The sequence below is a fragment of the Rhinolophus sinicus genome, chromosome 1, assembly GCF_057876585.1.
Source record: "Rhinolophus sinicus isolate RSI-liver-muscle chromosome 1, RSI-T2T, whole genome shotgun sequence".
NCBI classification, from domain to species: Eukaryota; Metazoa; Chordata; class Mammalia; order Chiroptera; family Rhinolophidae; genus Rhinolophus; species Rhinolophus sinicus.
The window spans coordinates 23825433-23846716 of record NC_142501.1 but is presented as its reverse complement, the minus strand read 5'-3'; the positions used below and the strand labels follow the sequence as shown (position 1 = coordinate 23846716).

Sequence of the window (21284 nt, the reverse complement as noted above, 5' to 3'; positions counted from 1 at the left end):
AAGGGTAGGTAAGTCATTATGTTAATGACATTAAAATATATATATACCGTAAGACCAAGGAAGGGAATGATAAACACCAAAATTCAGGTTAGTGGTTATTCTATGGAGTAGGGGAGACTAGTAAGCTTGTGGATTGGTGCACTGGGGGCTCAATTGTATCTGTTAACACTTTAAAATTTAAATCAGAATATGAAACAATATGTCAAAGTGTAAGATTTGGTAACTCTAGAAGGTGTGTATATGGGTTTTCATATAACATTTTTGGCATTTGTAATGTTTAATAATAAAACATATTTTAAACTTATTTTCAGTTTAATTTGGATTATTTTAGTGAGCACTTTACAACCAAACACTGACACAAGATTCTATGCCCACATCTATGTTTGTGTTAAGAAGCAAATTGGTGCTAAATAGAACCATGTGATTTTCCTACAAGCAAAGAATAGAGTCAGGGTGAACACAGAAATTGTGTTCCCACCAATATCATGCCAGGTTCTTCAAATAAAACAACAGATAAACGTCATAGGAAAATTGAGTCAGAGGAAACAGTAGTATAGACTGGGAAATTCAAAGAACCATATTTTTGTGTTTTGGCTTCAGTGAAAAACTTATTTTTCATATTTAATTAACGTTAATTTGAATTTTATTAGTTTTTATCATTTGGTTTATATTTAGTTTGTAAAGTTATTTTTGTTTTCTAGTAGTGAAAAAGGTATAAAACCTAAGGAGTTCACAGCTAGCTTTTACTTTGTACATATTAAGTTACACTAGGTAAGGATATTTGTCCTTTAAATGGATCTGTGCATTTCCTAATCTGATACCCTCAGTTAGCTCTCAATTGTGTAAAACAGTATATTTTAGGGAAAAGGAAACACACCAAAGTAGTAACAGTGAGGTAATGAGATTTGGGTGACATTTGTTTTTTTTAATGTGATGTTTTGCATTTTCCAAATTTTCTATACTAATTACTTATGTTACTCTAATAATAAAAAAATAAACAAAAGTTTGTTAAAATACCCCTTAGTTATGTTTAACAGTTTTCTATTTACAGGGGTCATTACTTCATTAAACCTCAGAACTTAAGAGTTCCCATGTTAGAATCCAAAAGCTGTTCTATGGTTTGTTATGAATCACAGTCAGCCAGGACCAGCCCCGGAAACACGAGACCCGGTGACACCTATACTCTCACCTGAATGTCGAAGCGCAGAAAACCCTTGCTCGTCTTCCCACTCCCAGGTCGGCTTGCTCTCATTGTGCGTGGAATGGAAGTCAGGGATTTCATGGTACCATTCTAGGTCTGTGCTGCTAATAAAACAGAAAACGATGAAGAACTCAAGGAGTTTCTCAGCTCTTCAATGAGACGGATTTATTTATTGAGATTTAAGCCTTATCAGTCACCTTCCCATCCTTTCACATTTCAGCGTTTTAAGGGCCTATTGTCAAGAAGAATAATTTATTTTGCAAAATGAACTAGATCATTTCTAGAATCTTGCAAGAACAAAGGACTTGACTCTCCAACGTGACAAAAATTCTTTAAAAAGATGTGCAAAAGACATCTTTGCTCCACCAATGGCACGGTACGTAAGGTTTTCCAAATCACTATCAGATCTCCAAAAAGAATCTGAAAGGCACATCCCTGAGCAAAGAGCCATGCGCACTCACCTGCTGATGCAGTCTCCTGTGAGAGGGTCGCAGCTCCCTGCGCAGTCACAGGGCCTGCAGCCGTAGTCGCCAAAGCCCCAGTATCCCACCATACACCTGTCACAACGTGGCCCTGCCACCCCAGGCTTGCAAGGGCAGTCACCATTGCTGGGGTCACAGAAAGTCACTGAGCTGAAAGGTAGGACAGCTGATCCAACCGGATGGCAGGAGCACACTACAACAGAGAGAACACACAAGAGCTGATGAGTTACTAGATTACCTGTGGGGATGCAGCCTGGCAATCCCAAAGTTGCTTCCCTTCACCACACGGCGTATCTCTGAGGCTCCTCCATTAGCCAGTTGGTACATGCTTGGAGAATCAATGTCAGTTTATAGATGCGAAGATAAAACCAGAAAAGCCTATCTGCTGTAAAATGAACCACACAATTTATTCTAAAATTGAAGGCACTAAACATGAATGGATTTTGGTTGGGATGATTAGAACAAATCAGCAAAGAAGACAAAGAAGGAGCAATTTGTGAGAAAGGAAAAAATCATGAGTGTGTTATTCTGGAAGCCAAAGTTTCAAAGAGATAGGACAACATCAACTGTGTCAAACGCTGAGAGGGCCAAGGTGAGGAATGGGAGTGGATTATTGCGTTTGACAGCACGAAGGCCACTGGTGTCCTGGATAGAAACAGTCCCAGTGTGATATTAGTGGCAAACCTAACTGAAGAGGACTTGGGTGAGAATGGTCGTAGACGAAGTTGAGCATAAGAACAGACAGCTCTTCTGAGATTTTTCCATCAGGGCATAGAAATGTGGTGGCAGCTAAAACTGAGTGGGGATATGAACTTGAGTGAAGGTTTGAGTTTTGTTATAAGACGGGAGAATTTACAGCATGTTCGATGTTTGATGTTGATAGAAATGATTCAGCAGAAAGGGAAAGATTGATGACCAAAAGAAATGGGAGAATTGTTAGAGGAATACTTGGGCATACTTGAGAGAGGAAGAAAGGACGGGATCTGGTGTAGAAGTGGAGGCGCTGGCCTTGGGTAGGAGCGTGATCAGTTCATAGTAACAGGATGGAAAGCAGAGTATTTGGACACAGATGCAGGTGAGTGGACACGTGCAGTGGTGGGAGCTGGGGGTGATGAGATCGATGCCCGGATAAGGGGATGAAGAGGGCAGCGCTCTTTCCTCTGTGAAGGATGTGAGGCTACAACAGAAGTCAGCAGTCCGCCCCAGAAGGACTTTCACCAGAAGCCAACCACGCTGGCAGCATGATCCCAGACATCCAGCCTCCTGAACTGTGAGAAATAAATGTTTATTGTTTAAGCCACGCAGTCTGTGGTATTTTGTTATGTAGCATATGTTGCTGCTCACAGGCTGGGACTCCCTAACACTTTCTTTGTTCCTGGGATAGCAAAAATAGTTGAACAAAGTAAAAATAATGTGCTTATTGGATTCGTCACAAATTTGTATACCCTAACCTCAGTTGGGTTCCTTAACTGATGCTCATGAACCCTATTTATTCAATTTTACCTCGCCTCTCAAAAAAAAAAAAAAATTCTCACAGTGGCTGTCCCAAAATATCCCTTTTTAATTCACACTAACCACTTGGTCTGGAATTTCTAATTAATTGATAATGTCCTCTGGATAATCTTTTCTCCACCTCAAAAATCTCTTTATTTTTCCAGTCTTCTCTAAGAATCACATGAAAAATGTCTCAACTAACTCCTTCCTTTATTCCCTTGGAAACTTCTTTCATTGATTATTTTCTTTGTCATTAAAATCTCAGTTTGGCTTCAATCTGTCTTCAGAGCTCAACTACTAACTGTATGACTTTTGGCAAGATACCTAGACTCTCATTTTCTCAGTGTTCTTGTCTGTAAAGTGGAAATGAGAACAATATTTACCCACATAACAGTTGTTAGGATGAAAGGAGATTATGTATGTAAAACAGTGTGGTGTCTGGCACATGGTTAATTAATAGTGAATTAACTAACTAATTCAATAAATCTTGTAGAGATATAGGATCTATGTTTGCATAAGTAATGATGCCAGCCCTCAAGGAATGCATACTCTTGTTGGGGAAACAGAAACATACACAAAAAATTTCCATACACTGATAAGTACTCCAATAGAGGTCTACATAAAGTGCTACAGGAGCAGAGGAAGGGAAAACGGACTGAGGGAATCACATAAGACCCACAGAGGAGGGGTCATATAGACCTTCGAGCTGATCCTAAAAGATGAGTAGGAGTTTGCAAGTTGACAAGGAGGGGAAGATAGGCGGTTGCTTATTTCAGCCTAGGGAGATACTCTCCCCATTGCATTTCTTTTAAATAATTTTTTAAAAATGTAATTGTGGTTAAAAAAACCCCACATACCATAAAATGTACCATCTTAACCAATTTTAAGTGTACAGTTCATCCCCATTGCACTGTATGTGGAAGCACTTGCTGTTTCCTGAAGATGTGAAGGTCTTTCCTCCCTCGGTTCCCTTGGCTGTGCCTGCGTTGCCTTTCCCCACCGTGTCCGTCTGGACCCTGACATGTTTCTTGTCCCACTCCCTCCAGACCACTGTCTCCTTTATGCTGCCTCTGGTCTTTGTATATATTTCTATTTTGTGTATATATCACAGTCCATCATTATTATTTGTTTATATGCCTGTCTCCCTTACTGCTAGACTCTGAACTTATTGACAGAAGGATCTTTGTCTTATACTGTTGTTTTCTAGGCCCCTGAAGGACATTCCAGGCTGTGGGAATCATACGTGAAAGGGCCTGGCCATTTGGAGACTGAAACGTTTAGTGTGTCTGGAGTGTACATTGAGTGGAAAACTGAAGACTGAAGTTTATTATACATTTGGAGAGAATGTATAATATGTAACATGAATGTATCAAAGCGCAATGAGAAGACTTTAAAGGAAATCACATAATCCAATATAAACATTTCAGTATTGTGAGGTGAGTAAACCAACAGTTACTGTATCACTCAGTTCAGTCAATTTGGTTTTTGACAGCAGATAGGGGAACTAGAAGAAAGACATTGTAGGACCCACATTTAATGTAATATATGGTATTCTACCACCACTATTATCTTTTCCTTTAATACAAAATTCAAGCCTTTCTAAGATTTGACCTCTCTCTACTACCATATATCTTAAAATGTACACACATTTCTGGAATGGCCAGAGAAGAATGTGATTCTATCACATGTGCTAGTGGATTTCTGTCAATGTGACTTTTTACATAATTAAGAGATAAAAATACCATTTGGAAACTATGCAGAACTAGCTCCAGGCAGAAGGCCCTGACACCTTTCACGGCATACTTTTTCAGACTTCACACTGAGGCTTGCCTTGCATACCTATCTCCTGAAGATTGTGTAGCAGACAATATCTGACACACACAATCTGCATTTCTTATTTTCTTCCAAAATGCAAATATATTTTCTTCTTGCTTGGGGAAAAATATGGTTCTTCTTAGATTGTGGTTCAGGTTCTGATTCGCCAGCGTATATTCCTTATTGATTGTTGAGTCTAAAATGTAACCCAAGCATTTACTTTTGCATGTTCCTTGTGATGAATGTCAAAGTCACAACCCAATTGGACTGATATAAATCCCTCAGTTTTATCTTCTTCTTGTTAGACATAAAACCCAATAGTAAACATTTGCCCTAAGCTGCTATCACAACCAAATTAGTAAGACAAAATTATTTAAAATGTCATTTCTAATTCCTAACTATTGTCACAAGATTTCTTTAAGAATGCAAATGACTAATTTAAAATAGTGTATTCTCTACTGATATGTCCTGTTATGAGAAAAGCTGAAATAGTAATATAAAACATTCAAAACAGATGAGATAGGGGAAATTGATACTTTTACAAATGATCTCACAATAGGTTCCCTTCAAATAATGAATTTAGATAATTGCTAAAGGCTATATAAAGTTTACTTACAAATATACAGTTGCAGCAAGACATCTGTGATATGAAGCACGTCCCTCTACAGAGCATTAGAGAAAAGTCTTAGGACAATAGGCTGCTCTGGAGTATCTTCCACCAGGAAACATAATTGTTAATGAAACAATGAATGAAAACGTTTTAAAATAGCCTAGTGCATCTGTAAGGCTCTAAAACTAATATTTATTTCAACCATAAAGGCTGACAATAAATACAGCTGTTTGGAAATTACCTGTAGTATCTTAGGAAGACAGAAAATAAAACAAGGGCAGTATAATAGAGTTGGTAAGGGCACAGGCTTAGGAGTCAGACTAGATGAGTTCAAATTCTGTTTATGACACTTATTCCTTACAAGTCTTTGTGAAACTAACCACCTCAAGTCTCAATTTTCTCATCATTGAAGTAAGAAATAATACCTATGTCATAGGGTTGTGTGAGGATTAAATGATAGATTGTATGTATGTATCAATGTATCAGGCATTTAGTGGCACCAAATGCTGAAAGAGTAACTATCATTATTATCTGGATAAAACATACTACCTTAAAAATGCCCACCATTCATTCATTCATTCATTCATTCATTCACACCCTTCATCAAAGAGTTGTTGAACTTTAGTGGTAACATAAAGTATGCCAGGGGCTGAAGATACACAGATGAAGACAGGGTCACTAGCTCTTCAGTGAGGGAAGAGAGATATGCCAATCATTACAGGGCAGTAAATGTTATAAAGAGGTAGTGCAGGGGGCATGGGAGTGCAGAGGAAAGAGCAGTAACTGCCTCATTGCAGATATGGGTTGTTTTTAAAGGAAATTAATGATCTAACTGGCTTTCATAATTGTCTGAAATTCCTTGCTTTGCACCTGGGAAGAATTACTCTCCTTTTGTGGATCAGAGTATGCTGCAAAGAAGTAGGGTATGATCTATGATCTTGCTGCTTATAGGAAGGTACCCTACAAAGTAATGTAGGACAACAGTCACAGATGGCAACCTATGTGAACATAATAAGTATGTAAATATGAATGCAAAATGGCCAGGAACTAATAGGAGAGTTACGGCTTCCTTTATTCTGATGGGGTTGCTACCACCTTTGGTTGTGGAGTCAGAGGAAACCACTGCTGCCGTTTCATTTTTATTCCCACCTTCAATAGAACTCTAGGCGTCTGTTTGCACACCTTTCTCTCAGCGAGTGACCCATGATGCCAAGCGTGCTGTAGAAAGAATCAGCTGAGTTCAGCATCTCACCCCTTCTGAATTGCCAGGACTCCTTAGCATTACCTTATGGCTCTAGCTTTTGCTCTGCTGTTAGTAAAAGCTACACTGGGAGCAAAATACCCTGCAAGTATTTGCTCCTGATTTAGCCTTTCTAAAAACAGAACTCAAAGTTCAAGGCCCTCAGCTGGGAAAGGCTGCCTGTCCAGCCCTTTCACCAAGGCCCCGTGGCCACTCCTTCAGTGCACAGCCCAGGCTCCCAACATTGTTTTCTCCCGAAAAGGCCAAGGCCCTACAGAACTTCTGATGGGGGATTTTTAATATCAAAGCTATTTCAAAAGCTGCGCAGCTGCCTGGGGAAGTTCTCAGAGGAATTCAGGGAGATGACTTGGAGAAGCTGCTCTTAACAGAAAGAAGACAAAATGAACTGTTATGACTATATTAAGTGTGAAGTTAAATGTTAGATAAAACAAAGTCTTCTACCTTTTTTGGTACTGTTTTTTCCTTTCCTTCTACTGTCAACTCTTTTTGCTAGTGGATGAATAGTTATAAAAAACATACAGGATAAGCTGTAAACAAACTGACTCTGTGACAGGCAATACGATTTACCCGTTTACTATCCCAGGGAGCAGTTTTCCAGTCGTCCTTTAAATGTTATGTGCATTGTGTTCAAAGAGAGCTAGTTCCACACTATTCAAGGTATATGTTAATTTCACACAAAATTATGCTAGAATAAATCTAATAATAATCTAAATTAAGACTCGCCTGTCCCTTACTGAAATGCAGTGTCTCCTAAGTTATTACTGTACCTCCCACCCAATAGAAGGAGATCCATTTATACATGAAATATAGCCATTCCTGCCTCTATTTAATGCTTTAACAAATACATGTAAGGTATTTTTTACATATTTTAATTACATATTTACTTGGGTACATTTATTTATCGCCTGTTTCCGTGGGGTTAGGGACTGTTTTATTGTATATACAGTGACGTATACTTACTATCTGTCTTATATAAACTTTTAAATGAGCAATGCAAACAAATACAAAAGTCATACCCTTTATATCTAACGCTTCATTGTGTGAGCTCTGTGCAGACCCTCAATTTGATTTCTGTATCATCCTGTCCTCTTTACAGGTTGTAATAGAGCTAGTTACGATTTATTCCTGGGTATAGCTAAGAGATCTTAGATAGCTAAATAGCCAGCTTTATATTCCTGGGGTGCTACTTCAGTCAAAACAGAAGAAAAGTACTTTCGAGTGTACAGATTTTATTATGGAAAAACTTTTTGGTTTAATTTTGGACACTGTATTTTGCTTTGAAGAATTTGGTTATATCACACACCATTACTTTGTTGTTGAAGAAATCCTCCTGTAGTGCCAATCCTCTCAGGCACCATCCTCCCAGGAACCTAACCAGGAATTGTGGTCTTCCCTAGCTCCTTTTTCCTTTGGAGAAAGAGCCCTTATTTATGCCATCTGTCTTAGATATCTCTTGGAACTGATGTCACGAGTCCCTGCTATAACCTGTCATGGTACTCTTCTCTTCATAACACTTAATGGCAGTTTTTAATTACATATTTACTTGGGCACATTTATTTATCATCTGTTTCTGTGGGGTTAGGGACTGTTTTATTGTATATACAGTGACTATGACAGGCCTGCCACATGGTAGGCCCTGAGTAAATCTATGTTGAGATTTTAATAATAGATGAATTATAGTCAGTAAGTATTTCTTAATGATTAAGGGTCTTCTGGCATCCAATGTAATCTCGTTATGATTTTCTGCCTCACTGCTGTCTCTGTAGGACCCTGTGAAGGCCTAGAAGGTAGGAACCACATCTTTCCATCTCTGTATCCTCAAAACTTAGGACCATAACTGACCCATTTTAGGGACTCACTCAATCTCTCTCTCTTGAATGAATGTGCCTCTCAATAAGCAACAACCATGAAATGATTTTATGTTTTGATGAACCTCCTAAAAGGCTCATACTATTTCTTTATAGGTTTTTAGTATCTTTGCACCACAGCATTTGTAGTACTAAGATACTAGGAACAGAAAAACAAAGCAAAATAGGAAATCCATAGACAACTGAAATGGTAAAGTAGGACAGATTTATTCTTAATTTTGCCAGTGAAAGACTGTTCCCTACATGAGTGCAAGACTACTTCCTACATTTAATGCTTCACTAAGTTGAGTTTTATTATTTATTGTTTGTAATAAAAGTTTTTTAATTCTAACTCTGTAGGAGACATTCCTTACCTATAAATGCCTCTCACTGGCAGCAAAATTTTTTGTCACATCAATCAATCTGAAATTCCTTTCCTCACTTTCATCCAATTATATCTAATTATGACTCTTTGTTCTAGGGAAGTAAATTATTTTTTGCCACTCCCTATATCCCGTTACATCTTTTGAGTATGTGTAGAAAGTTATATTCTCTCCGAGAAGTTTCTTTCCTAGTTGGTCTGAGAGTATTTATCCTTTTTTCATATTTATTCATTAGTATCTCTCTTTTCTTGATTGTTTTGCTGGTCTATCTGGAACACTCTCCAGTTACTTTCATCTTTCTTGTACCAAGATTCCTTAAGATAAATGCAGTTCTCTATATTTACATTTTACATGGCTATTTATCAGTAAGCAGGGTCTCACTCAAAACCCAAAGCCATAATTTAAAAAAAAAAAATTCTAAGTTCTTTAATAATTATTTTTGACTCTATATGTCTGATTATTTCCACCTTTGTTAGTTCATTTTGTTTTCATCATCTAGGTCAGAATGTGGAATCAAGTTTTTTGGATCTTTGTAGGTCTTTGGATCAAAGTCTTTGGGGTCAGACAAACCTGGGTTCAAATCCCAGCCCTTCCAAGTTCAGCTGTGTGAACTTGGACAAATTATGTAATCAAATGAAGTCTCAGTGTCCTCATTTATAAAGTATAAAAGATACCACCTACCTCATAAAAGTGGCTAAAAGAGAGAACTTATGTAAATTGCCCAGTACAGTGTCTGGCCCAGAGTAGCCACTCAACAAATGCTACTTCTCCTTTTTATACCCCGTCTAATTTTGTCCAGACTTTCTGAGGGTTTCAGTGTTTTATAACAATTTGCTTGATTATTGAATGCTTGTCCTCCTCAAATGCAGAATGACATATTATTTATTTATTCAGTGAACTACTTTCTGTTTTGGAAACTTTTTAGAGAATTCCATGAACTCTGCTCTTCCCCAGTTTGACTGACTTTTATTATTCATCAATTCATAAAATTTCTCCTTTTTGGATGAACTCTAATATGTGTTATTTAATCTTTTAAAAGGATAGTCCTACTATGAATATTAGATTATGACATGTATGTTTTCTCTATCTTTTCCACTTCTTAACCCTCTGGTCTTATATCCTAGATTTTTTAAAAAGTTGAGATTGAAGCTTCCCAACTATTATTGCCAAATCACTGGTTCTATTTAAAGTTTGCTTTTCAAAAACAGTTACTTCATATTGACTCTATGCTGGAATCATTCACAGTTACTTTCAGTATAAAACAAAGATGTCTATGTTGTTTATATGACATAGAATGAACTCATGTGGCTTTTCTAAAACTGCAGTTTGAAAGAAAAAGCCCACTAAGCTACCACTGGAAGAAATGTCAATGACCTTTGAGAACAATCCTTTTCTGAGCTAGACCAGAACACAGGCACAAGAATGAAAAATGGAAGGTGCTCATGGGTTCCGAAATGTGTCACTCTGGTAAGATATTCTGGATTTAATTAATTAAAAAATTTTACTTCTGAGACAATTTGAAAGGAAAGAACAACCATCCAAAAGGTAGAATGAAATAATTGTTAAATAGAGGTACAAGCAAACAGACAAACACAGAGATTCTTCTTGGGAGCATCATGAGAAGGTAATATCTGGTTAGAGTGTGAAGGATGGAAAGGGAGTCTGTGGGAAGATAGCCACCCACTTAAAGCACTTGTATTTTTATCAGTTGAGCAGTTCTTACCTAAGCCAGAAAGAAGAGGGGGAAAAAAGAAAGAAGAAGAAGAAGAAAAGAATTGGATGAATGGTAGAACTCTTTCTTTATACAGTTAGCTGGCTAGTTAGGGTAACAGTAACCAAGTAACCAGACAATATCTTGGTAAACACTTGGTTTGGGTTTTAGGGCAGAGGGACCAAGTTTATTTTTATTCTGCTAAAAAGCAATTGACTACATTTATTTTGGCCCACCAGGGAGGAAGGAAGGGCACGTCAGTTTTTCAAGAAATTATTTACTTTGACAGGGAATAAACTCTGCTTTCTTTTCCATTTGCTGACTTTTCTTTAAATATGGAGACAGACTATGCAATAGTTAAAAATATATCTTGACGTAAAAGTCAATAAATGAATTATTGTAGAGTTACTGACTGGCTCTCTGCTTCCTAAAAAGAGAGCTAACTCTGTTCTACAAAGCAGTTTCTTTACAAATCTGTATCAAACCATGTGTTTTACTAAAGTAAGGGAAATTTTCTATAGCTGTTAATATTCCATAGCCACTTTCCCAAAGTCTAACATTGAATATATCTTTTGGTTTTAAAAGGAGGGGGAAGGGAAAAGAGACTTCATGAAGAACTGAATTCAATGATTATTTAAATCGAACACAATAACATAATAGTTTAATGCTATGTTCGGAAATATGTAAATATGGATGTAATAGCAAATGGTCAATGTAGTAGTAAACTAATTTTATTATAAATTCCAGTCACATAATAATTCACTTCAAAGTGTGAGATACTTACAGTAAATAAATTTATATACTATGCATAAAAGGGCATTCTCTGAATAGAATTGTTAGGTATTTATTTTGAAATAGTTACATGAAAAACAGACATCTTAGAATTCTGCCGGAAATTTTTCTTGGAGAAAAGCAGAGGTTCTAAACTAGGCATTCTTAAGTGGGAGAAGATAATTGACATGAATGCTCACCAGCTTTCATATCTATCATTGTGTCAGGAAAAACATGTCTAGCCAGAGTTTTAGTAATCCTTTAGGATTTTCTGTCAGAGATACGGCTAATTCAGTGAGAAGATTAAGTTATAGATGGTTATTATCTCAAAATCTTTCATCCAAAGATGAAAGTGAACAGAGCTCACACTGGATACAGGAATGTATATATTGTGGTTCTTAAATGCTGGCCAGGAGGCTGAATCAGAATCACCAATGATGCTTTTTAAAAAATACAGATATCTGTCCCCATCCCTATTGGAGATTCTGATTCAGAAGGTCAGGGGCAGGACTCTGAGATTTCGTATTTTCTGTAAGTGCTCCCAAGTGATTCTGATCCACGCACAGGTTTGACTAGAGAGGAGAAGTGCTTGGGCCAGAGAAGGGGGCTGTGGAGATGCAGGCGAGGCTCTGATCAAAGGAGAGAAACCATCCCACTTTTGGTTTAGAGTCTATCTGAGTTACTGACATCCTGATTAAAAACAATGATCTGGTAGCTTGAAACTGGCCATGGTGGGAAAATTTTAAACCACAGAAACTGGCCAGTGCTACAAATCAGGGCTTTTTGTTTTGTTTGGTTTTTCTCCTTAGAAAGTCTGCATGCCACTTGCCTATTAGGGTTATTCTCACATTTATAATATGCCTGCCATGGAAAAGGCGACTTAGATTATAGATACCAAAGGCTCATAAGTGACTTTAGAGATTTCAGATGAGTTACTCCAAGAGAGACTTCTCTTTTGGAACAGAGAGACAGTAGATCCTCAAAGTACCTGAGTACACCGTGATAATTATATTTTCCATTATGTCTGTCCCTTAGTGACCAACCAGTTTGAACCTCCATTGCTGCGCTCAGCCCTAGATTCAGCTGGAGAGATTTCACATTGTCCCTTGTGTTCACAGACCTTAAATGCACTGTCCTTTTAAAATTCTTTTTCTGAGTTGTAGAAATAAATGCAGTTTCAATGATGCCCAGTGACCTTAAAAAAGCAAACAACACCTTTGGAACCCTCAGAAGTGATTTCTTGGCAATGGCAATGCGTAGTTGATTGTTTGGGTCCCACAGTTGACTCTGGTTACAGTTGAAATAAAGAGGAAGTGAGAACAGAGATGATTTAATTGCGCACAAGACTAAATCTTGTGATTTAGGCTAGTAGGTTTGGTTCGAGGCCCTTTTGATTCAGGTTTGATGCATTTATCACCATCAATTAAGTATACACAAAAGGACCACAACAATTAGCATAGTGCTTCTCAGGAGAGTGGGAGGAAAAATACAGCCTGGAACATGAATGGAGCCAACAAATCTTTGGCTTATTTGGCAGGGAGCTAGCTGCCTACCTGTGAACAAAGTCCCAAGATTAGTGTCACCAATATTTATTGAATGAATTAATAGGCACAGGTAAGTACTCTATTAAATGTGCAGTAGGCTGAATAACATCAATTCATTCCATTTTCTAGATCAACTCATTAAAGGCAACAAAGGCAGTCATTGGTTAGAAAGTAGGACAGATCTTGTGTTTCAGCACAAATAAAAGCAGCCACCAAAGAAGAATTGGAGGCTTCTCATCAAGGAAGTCTCTCTTAGCTGCCTTCACCCCACCCCCACACTCTTCCTAAGGCACTTGGTGTATCTTTCTCATTGCACTTTCCTCATATATTGGGGATAACAATAATGCCTTCATCAAAGTGCTTTTGTGAAAGTTAAATGAATTAATACGTATATAGATAGACTTTTGAACTGTGAACAGAAAAGAGTAGGCACTCAGTAAATGTCAGCTATTAAGATTATATGAGCACCATCACCACAGTGTATCAAAATGACCTGTTATTGTAAATTGCTCTTCATCTAGAGTGTAAGATCTTTAGGGAAGACCTTTTCATCCTTACCACAGTGCCTGGCACAGAAAAACCACACAACAAATGTCTCCTGAGCTAAACTGAGATATAATTTATATACTTCTAGCAATTTTTGTCTGGGCCGCTGCTTCAGGTTTTCAATGGTTCCAACTCCTGAGAAGACATGAACTAGGAAATAAGGACAATAAGTGTTTTCATATATCATTGCTCACTGTAGATTGCCCAGGCTTAGTTTTTGTTTGTAATTATTTCATTGATAGAAATAGAAGGTTTATTATTTCCTTGCGTACAGTTGTAGGTTCTGGCACTTGGAAATGAGGACCAAATAAACAGAAGGAATCTTCTAGGCTAGGTCTTTCCAAGTGAAATCTTCATATAGATATGGCCACTATACAATAGCAACATTTCCCAGTGTGTTCTGCAGGACGCTGGTCCCACAAGATGCTCTGTAAGAAAACCATACTCTGGTTCTTACATTCTCCAAAGCTCTATAGGAGGTGTATTAGGAACATTCGCATATGAAAAGCTCTGAGAAATCCTGAAGTAAAGACGCCTTTGATTAAATCACCATTTTGTAACTTTCTAGGCCGTTAGAAAAGTTTCCCCTTATCCTAATTCCTATTAACATCTCATGGAATTAGTATTCCATGGATCAAACTTTGGAAAGTGCTATACCATAGAAACACATTTATCCAGATTTTCTTTTTTTTCCCCTCAGTATATCTTCATGTAGTTCATTTAAAAAAAAATCTAAGTTCATATGCACATAGGTAGAGATGCAAACCTTGGTTAATTTGGATGCTCAGGGAATGGTAGGATGTTCTGGCTAATTTAAAAAACTTAACCTTAGAACAAGTGCTAAAATGCCAAAATTTAACGCTTGTTGATTGAAAGCATTCCGAAGCATTCTCAAACTTTAAAATGATACAGTCACCTGGGAATTTTGTTAAAGTGCATGTTTGATTCAGTAGGTTTGGGTGGGATCAGAAGTTCTGCATTTTCTAATCAGATGATGCCAGTGGGATTTCTCTGGACCACACACCGAGTAGCGGGTTACTTTTCTGCCTTGGTGAGCACAGTAGAATAAATATAATAAAATTGTTATTTTGAATAACATTGTACATGTTGTTGATGGAACCACACACTGAAATGCTTTAAATTTTTTAAAATATCAACTTGTTTTCTTGATGCTGCCTTCCTCATGAAAGTAAAGAAGGAAATGGGGAGAAAAGTTGTGGCTGTAGCAACATCTCTGTCAGTACCCAGCATGAAATCTGGTACACTCTAGGTACTTAATAAATGTGAAGTACATTAACTTATTTGTTATAAAATTTATTATCAGAATTAATAACTCTAGAGGTGACATAGGGCACATCTGCCAAAGAGAAAGTTAATGATATGAGAACATTACTAAATAATAATGAAAATGCTGCCAAACATTGCCAATTAAACAATATATTATGGAGAGAATTTAGGTAGAGAGAAGAACTGGATGTGCTAATAAGTGTTGGGATCTGCCCGGCTCAGAAAAGGGAAAGAAGGACCAGAAGTTGTCTGTAAGGAGAACCATGCTAGGAAAGTGACTGGTCACAGGCATCTCTGTTCCAAACATACGCTGAAATAGACATAAAGTGAATGGAGATAGCCCTTTCTTGAGCAGTCTACCCAGAGGATCAGGGATCTTTCTATAGAAGGAAAGAAGGAAATATAGATCTTCCCTACCAATTCGTCTGCCTCCTACGAATTATGCTAAAAGGACTAAATTGGTGTCACTTATTTTCATAATCCCCTACTTGGTGCATGTAAAGCTGAATCTTTTCTATATGAACCGGGAGAGAGTAACAATGTGATTTATTAGTAGCAGTTCCTAGCTTCAAGTCTGAGTAGGCACAAGGAGCAGGAGTAAAACAGAATTCTCTGAAAAACATCATGATGCAAATCTAAATTTTGGGCTCAGTGTTGAAAGTAAGCTGTGCCACAATCTGTCTTCTACAATTTAAGAGGGAAAGCTGGCAACAAACAAGCCTACTCAAATTTTCATGTAGATATCTCCTGCCTGATGTGAAAAAATATGTATTTTCCAAGAGCAATAAAATATTTCCTTGAAATTAAAAAACAAACAAATAAACAAACAAAAAACCACCAAGATTTTAAAATGATTGTTTCCTATTGTGTTGCTCCCTTCCTGTCACTGTTTTGAGCTAGAACATGGAGTCCTTTGTAGGGAAAGGAAGGGCGTGATCATCAATCTTCATTAACAGCCTTGAGTAGTTTTTGTCCTCTAGTAATTTCTGAGTTGATAGACATGTAAATACTCATGTAATTAGATGAGCTATTCATCCACATTGGACATTTACTTAAGATCTCTATGTACCCTTTATAGTCACATGTTTCAGATAATTGGACAGATATTTTAAAATTCCGCCCTTTTTTTCAAATAAACTTCTTGGAGTTATGCCCACCAAAAAGCTGACTCTATTCTATATGAATTTAGTATTTTGAGAAAGAGTAGGGAATTATTGTTATGTTCTAAATTTGTTTGATACAGGGGTACGCTAGAGGAGTGTCAACAAAAGTGCACTCATATCGAAACCAAAACAGGTGTTCAAGTTCACTCTAGAGACGAAAGCTAGAGTGACCCAAGCACAGGTAACCACTCTTTATTTCATCAGTTTGAGTCCATTCATTGTCTATGCTCTACCCATATATTTAGTCTTAATTTTAAACGTATCACCCTCTTTATTATTGTTTTTTCACTTATATTAGTCATCTTGTTTTCCAAAATCTGGTTTTATGGTAAATAATTTTACTTCATGGAGAGTGAGAAAGGAGAATTACTGTTATGAATATCATACTGTGTTCACCTAACAAGTAGAAAATTCTTGCCCCTTATCAATGACGAAATTAACTGATGTGTTTGAGTTTATTGTCTGAAATTTCACGACCACTCTCTCTTGGGCCAGCAAACGAAGGATGGAAAGATGCATCTCCTTTGTACAAGTCTTCCCTTTTTTGCTGGTAACCACGAGTTCACTTACCTTTGCAAGCATCTGGAGCAGAGAAGGGTCTGCGGAGGTCGCGGTAGAAGCCTGGCTTACACCGCTGGCAATTCTGACCTTCCGTGTTGTGCTGACAGTCAGTGCAGACGCCACCGCTACGATTCCCGGATGCCTCCCACACGTGAATGTCAAAGTGGCACGTATCTGCATGTCCATTGCACTTACAGGCTGGAGGAAAGAAGCATGGAGGGAAAACAAATAATTAAAAATGAAGTGGCAGGTTTTCTAAGATGTATTCTGACAGTTGAAATAGGGTAAGCTGTTGATAATTTAAAATTTTTATTTTTAGTTTATTGACTAGGGCACATTTTCACGGTACACAAGAATCAAAACAATATAAAAAGGTACATATTAAGAACTCTAGTTTCCCATCTCTTTCTTTTTTCAAAGTTTTTTGGTGTGTGTTTCTTTGTAAGTATTTTGAAATATAATTGAAGTATTAGATTTTTAATTTTAAAAGTTTCAGGATATGCCTGATAGTCAACAAAGTATAGATTTGTCTACTGAGGCAGTGATATCACAGTTACCTTAGCAACTGGAGTTGACAATTATTTTGGAAAGACTATTTGGGTGGCCACCATTTTTTTTCCTCATTAATGGTTACACATCGTTTCCATTCCTGTTACTTCCCAAGGACCACTGTCATGACTGTGGGTCCCAGGACCTTGCTTAGAAAACCCTAGATTGTCAAGCATTATTTGAAAATGACAATTCGTATTTCAGATACAGGCCTGAATTCATGCTCACTGATGAGCCTGGAAGGAAACTTCTGGTTGACAGGGGTTAGTAAACTGGCAGGTAGATTGATTCATCTTTCTATTCATCAGCTATTGTACTAGTGAGTACAACATAGTCTATAGAAGCTCAATTTCCTTATAGAAGATGCTGGCAGTGTTTCTTATGTAACAATTTCTCAAAGGCATTTCTAAGATTATCAGTCAATATTGCCAAGTGACAAGTCTCTATGTTCTACATGTATTTAGATGTGCAGTTGGTTTCTCTGGAAAGGGCCAGAATGGCATTCTAGGAATTTAGGAGAAATTCTTTAGATTCTCTAGATGAGTGATTTAGAATAAGAATCCAGATATTTTCCTGGAGGTCCACTGTTTAAAAATGTTTGTTCTATTGTTTTTCATTGTTTCCTTGATGTGTTATGATATTTTGAGAAGATTCATAATCGTTAAAGAACACATCATAAGATAATTTAAGATTTACGCTTAGAGGAAATCCTTTATATTTCCTAGAAACTAAAATAAATCAGTTATGATTCCAAATTATGTATGAGAAGAGACACTCACAACTTTACCCACAGTACTTGCCTTGAAAACCTAGTAAAATTGAAGTTTGTGAGTGTAAACATTGTTATGGGCATGCGTAGCTCTCTGAACATTTTGAATTAAAAAAAACAGAAAAATAAAACAAGAAAAACGTTCATATTCCCATATTTTTAACCCTCCTATCTAATCTCAAACCTCAAACCCAGACTTAGCCCTGGTAATGCAGTCTCCTTCTTGACTGGATTAATTTCAAGTCTGATTTGTCATTTCAAGTAAAGTGAAAAGAAAGGCATTACAGTATTATAGAAAAAAATATGTAATTTGGAGTCTGAAGATTTGGGATCAAGTCCTGACTCTATCATTTACTAATTTTGGCAACTTACTTAACCTTATTAAGCCTCAGTTTCCTGATATCTAAAATGGGATTAACACCACCTGCTTTATAGGGTTGTTTTGAGAAATGAGTTCAAGACAGCTGTTTTCATGATTATAATTCATTATCTCATCTATAAGGGTAATTGTACACCATAATCCTCAGTTGTCCTTGTATCTAGCCATGTTTTTATGATGTCAAATTCTCCAGAAAGGTGCTTGGGACCTGTAAAGTGGCCAAGCAAATGGACAACACATTCTTGGCAAAACAATCACATCGGCAAATTTGCATGCAGTAATTATTTCCGATGTCTGAGGTCACAGTGGGCAGTGATATGGGCGATGTTTGTGTAGGTTACAGTGTCTGTCACCCATCACTTTACTCGTATGTTTCCAGAGACAAGAAGTCCACAAATACATTTCTTTTACAAAGAAGTCTTTGCATCTTGTGGGCTCGGTACTTACTTCTGCACTCTTTAGGAGATCCTGTTTTGCCATCGGCTGCCTCCCAGGGGCGGTCATTGTATAATGGTGCACAGTGTTGGCAGTGGGTGCCTGCTGTGTTGTGTTTACACATACACTTCCCATGGACCTACAAACAAAAATAAGTAAGAGCTACGAGCACAAACGATGCTAGGGAGGAAGATTCTTCCCACAATCTCTTCTCATTGGTTGGCTTTAGCCATACGATATCCATTCACCTATTTTTGGTTATGTAGGCTTTTAAGTATTTTTACATATTATATTTTAATTCTCTAATAAATATCTTTGTAGCTACCTATTTGTGTATATCTTTATTTATTTGGAATATGTTTTTTAGAAGTAAAATTAAATGGTCAAAATATGTATATTTTTAAGGCTTTGAATATTTTTTTTTCATGACTAGGTCTTTTCTTTTAATCCCACAGTTTGGAGTAGTTGAGGGCTTACGAAGATAGTATTTCTCATAGAAAGGAATCCTGTGTATTCTCTGGGATCTAAGAGATTTATGAGAATTTTAATACTTTTTGTATTAGCTCACTGAATTTCTAAAAATTAATATTTTAGGTCATCTTGAATAATTCCTAATAACTAAGTATCACCATGAATCCCAGAACCGGGATGCATTTATTGACACATGATGTCATGACTAAACAAATGAAAGTTTTCTAAAGTAGCTCAGAATTCCCAAATTATCCAGGTTCCCAAATTTGGATCTATCAGATGTTTTTATATTTATTATTTTTTCCCCTTGAGAAACATTATAAAAGGTAAATCAGCGTAAACATAATAAATTATATCAACCAGTCAACACATATTTAATGAATATCTACAATGGAGAGTCATTATGTTAGGCAATGTCTGGTATGCAGAGCATTACAAAATATAATTTCTGCCTTTAAGAAAAGTATATGTAGCTGGGGAAAAAAAAGATTTACTAGAAAAAAAAAAATTACAGATAAGCTACAGTAAATAAATACGTAAGAAACAAAATGATGTTGGAATTCAGGAGATGCAGAAATTACCATAGGTTGGTGGTTCTGGAGGGCTTTATGAAAAGGGTTAGTTTTGAGTTGGTCCTTGAAGATCAGTATTTCTGACAGACAGAAGGGAAGAAAGTTCCCAGGATGAGGAAATAAAATGTACCAAGGTGTGGTGCTAGGAGGCTAGGGAAAAATCTAAAATATTTTGACTGCAATAATAAAGGACCTCCTAAAAATGACATGTCTTAGAGTGGCCAGACTCAAAATGCATCCCTAGAGTTCAATAAGTCTGGAAATAGTTACACCAATACATTGAGGTACTACCGCTTGACCTAATTTAACATTCCAGTAAGTTGTGCTATTTTACCCAGAGCCCTTTTCTCTTTTAATTCTCTTAGTATATATGTCATTGGTTCTACTTGTGAAGGCACTCTGGAAATAGCATATGCATTATCCAAAAGTGTTATATAACTATTATGGACCTTATACTCACATGATATTCAAGCGCAAGAATTATATAGGGCTTGGAATACTGCAGGCTACATGAGGCCTAAGAGTTATAATCTGGAAAATTTCATAAAAAACGATTTTGGTGGCCATCTTGCTAACTTTCATTTCTGTATATTGTAATGTAAGGTTTTTTGTGCTTAATTAAAATTAATTATAGCTGTTCTTTTAGCTTTTAGGGATTAGTAAGCATATAGATTTTTTTTTTTTTTTTTTTTTTTTTAATGAGGGTGAAATTGGTTCTCCTTAGAATACCGTGATATTGCAAAAGTTTTTGTTGACTTTCTTTGTAGAAACTCAACTAATGTTATATATTCAATTTATTGGTTTTGGTCTTGGAGTGCTCAAGTGTGAGTTGAGTTATAGTTACCTATTTTCTTGGGCTTCTCTTCATGACTATCTTTGCTAGGATCTGTTTATATGTAAAGTCACATGGAGTTGCAAGAGTTTACTATACATCTCCATTCACACATCCATGCAAGCTCTAAAGACAAATTTGCACTTAAATTTGGAGATCTGCAAGATTTCAATTTCTACTGCTGTATAAGAGTGAGGTCTTTTCATCTTAGTCCCTGAATATCTGGTTTTTCATATATATTCTGGTAAAAATGCTCCAGTTCTACTGCTTTTATTAAATCTTTTAAATTCAACATTCCTTATTATCACGAAAAAAGAGAAACTCTTTATCAAATAACTTCTGCATGCTAAGATTCTTTAAAGGCTCTCAGTAAAAACTGGACGATTCTTTGTTTACTTGTACTAGATGCTGATTTCAAACAAAATGGAGTCTTTGGAGAAACAGAGTAAGAAAAATCTTCCAAAGTTAAAGAGTTTTGTGAAGTGAAGGCATACTTATATTAACTGATGGAAGTTAGTAGCATAATGAAGATTAGTGGGAAAAGAAGATTGTTAATTGTCTAAATTTTATAACCTGTAATACACACACACACATAAAAGGC

General features: G+C 36.7%; 1 protein-coding gene and 1 long non-coding RNA gene across 3 annotated transcripts in view; one reads left to right on the top strand and one right to left on the bottom strand.

Annotated features, from left to right (window-relative positions):
- Positions 1-21284, bottom strand: part of NTN4 (netrin 4) — a 95033-nt gene that overhangs the window by 14443 nt on the left and 59306 nt on the right. Inside the window, exons 4-7 of one of the 2 annotated variants that reach the window (XM_019732200.3) lie at positions 18821-18947; positions 16686-16874; positions 1663-1876; positions 1190-1305 (exon numbers count right to left, since the gene is read on the bottom strand). In XM_019732200.3, the coding sequence (XP_019587759.2) occupies positions 1190-1305; positions 1663-1876; positions 16686-16874; positions 18821-18947 (646 nt within the window). The remainder of the gene's footprint in view (positions 1-1189; positions 1306-1662; positions 1877-16685; positions 16875-18820; positions 18948-21284) is intronic. The other variant, XM_019732201.3, reaches the window with a different exon arrangement.
- The window catches only part of LOC141570153 (uncharacterized), a 41552-nt gene continuing 24749 nt past the window's right edge, over positions 4482-21284 (top strand). Inside the window, exon 1 of the long non-coding RNA XR_012494065.2 lies at positions 4482-4613. This is a non-coding gene — a long non-coding RNA (uncharacterized LOC141570153). The remainder of the gene's footprint in view (positions 4614-21284) is intronic.